At 46.1% G+C, this 1,627-nt stretch overlaps 1 gene segment (V, D, J or C); it reads left to right on the plus strand.

The window, feature by feature from the left end:
- Positions 1-240: 240 nt before the first annotated feature.
- On the plus strand, positions 241-1,265 carry LOC134482236 (T-cell receptor alpha chain V region 2B4-like). The segment is given in 2 exon segments: positions 241-289; positions 838-1,265. Coding segments are annotated over 2 exon segments (477 nt in total).
- Positions 1,266-1,627: the final 362 nt, after the last annotated feature.

The following is a 1,627-nucleotide window of genomic DNA, read 5'->3' on the forward strand; positions in this document are numbered from 1 at the left end:
ACTTTCATGAGTCCACAAGATGGCAGTGTTTTCTTTGGGATCTTGAGCAAAGATCTCAAGAGGGAGAGAAGTGGGGGATGGGGTGGAGTGGGGAGAAGAAGAGTACAGGAAGAGGAGGAGGGAGCAAAGAAAGGGCTGGCAGAAAGGCTTGGTGCTTCTGAGGTCACGAAAAGATCCCTTTTCTAGTTGCCAACTTAGAGTTGAGTATTTCAGTCCCCAGTGAAGAGGGAGGAGGCAAGAATGAAATCCTTGAGTGTTTCACTGGTGGTCCTGTGGCTCCAGCTAAATGGTAAGTTTGGAAATTCCTTTGGGAGCCAGGTGTGAGATGTAAAGTTCTTTCCTGCTCCAGGCAAATGGTAGAAATTCATGTCTGGGACCGGACTTCTGAACTAAGCAAAGCTAGAGCCCTGCCCTGAGCAGATTCCTGAGAAGGGCTTGACCTTTTCAAAGAACTTGTCCCCAGAAGACTGTTGCCTCCTTGATTAAGGAGAATATCTTGCAGTTTAGAGATTCACCTTATGTCCTTGGGCACTTCCCAGTACTCCCCCGCCCTAAGCTTCAGTTCCTGCTTCAATTCCTGCTTCAGAGCTTTAAATGCTGTACATTCCTCTCAATAAACAGACCTTAACAAGGACACTGCTTGGTCTCGCTCCTCTTTCTCACCCTTTCTCCCTCAGGTATGGGTCCCTCTCAACCCCCACAAATAACTGGGTCCCCGCTGGCGGGGGCAAACTCAGGTATTTTAAATCTCCAATTAGGAAGTGAGAAGCCCATGGAAAAGTGTTAGAATCCATATGCATCTAGTCTTGATTGTGTGACCTTTGTCTTTCTGCACAGGGGTGAGCAGCCAGCAGAAGGTGCAGCAGAGCCCAGAATCTCTCACTGTTCCAGAGGGAGCCAGGACCTCTCTCAACTGCACTTTCAGTGATAGTACTTCTCGGTATTTCGCATGGTACAGACAAGATCCTGGGAAAGAACCCAAGGAGCTAAGGTCCATCATCTCCACTGGTGAAAAGGAAGAAGGCAGATTCACAATTCAGCTCAATAAAGCCAGCCTACATGTTTTCCTGCACATCAGAGACTCCCAGCCTGGTGACTCTGCTCTCTACTTGTGTGCAGTGAGCACACAGTGCTCCCCAGGCACCTGCAGCCTGCATACAAACCTACTGTGCAGTACAAGCCCTGACATAGGTCACAGACCACACAGCAGAGACGTCCTGTTTCCATTCTATTCTATATGCTGTGGGACTTATAAGCAGGAATAGAGAGACCTTGATTGTCCTGGAACATATTTTAACATTAAGAAAAAAAGTAATCCTGATAGAAAAGGCACATTACTAGTTTGGGTAAATATTTTCCACTTTTTTCTTCTTACATGTGGATGGTTATAAAATAATGCACACACTACTAATGAGCATATGTTGTTGAGCTGGAAGACAAAACACATGGCCATAAGGCTGACCACATACCATGCCATAAATACAACCATAAACTCCACAGCCCTGTGCTTTTAAAAATCTTTCAATAAAAATAATTGTTTTCTAATTTTTGAAAGCTAGCTTTCGGGTTGGGGATTTAGCTCAGTGGTAGAGTGCTTGCCTAGCAAGCGCAAGGCCCGGGGTTCAGT

The sequence above is a fragment of the Rattus norvegicus genome, chromosome 15 (genome assembly GCF_036323735.1).
Source record: "Rattus norvegicus strain BN/NHsdMcwi chromosome 15, GRCr8, whole genome shotgun sequence".
Classification (NCBI taxonomy): domain Eukaryota; kingdom Metazoa; phylum Chordata; class Mammalia; order Rodentia; family Muridae; genus Rattus; species Rattus norvegicus.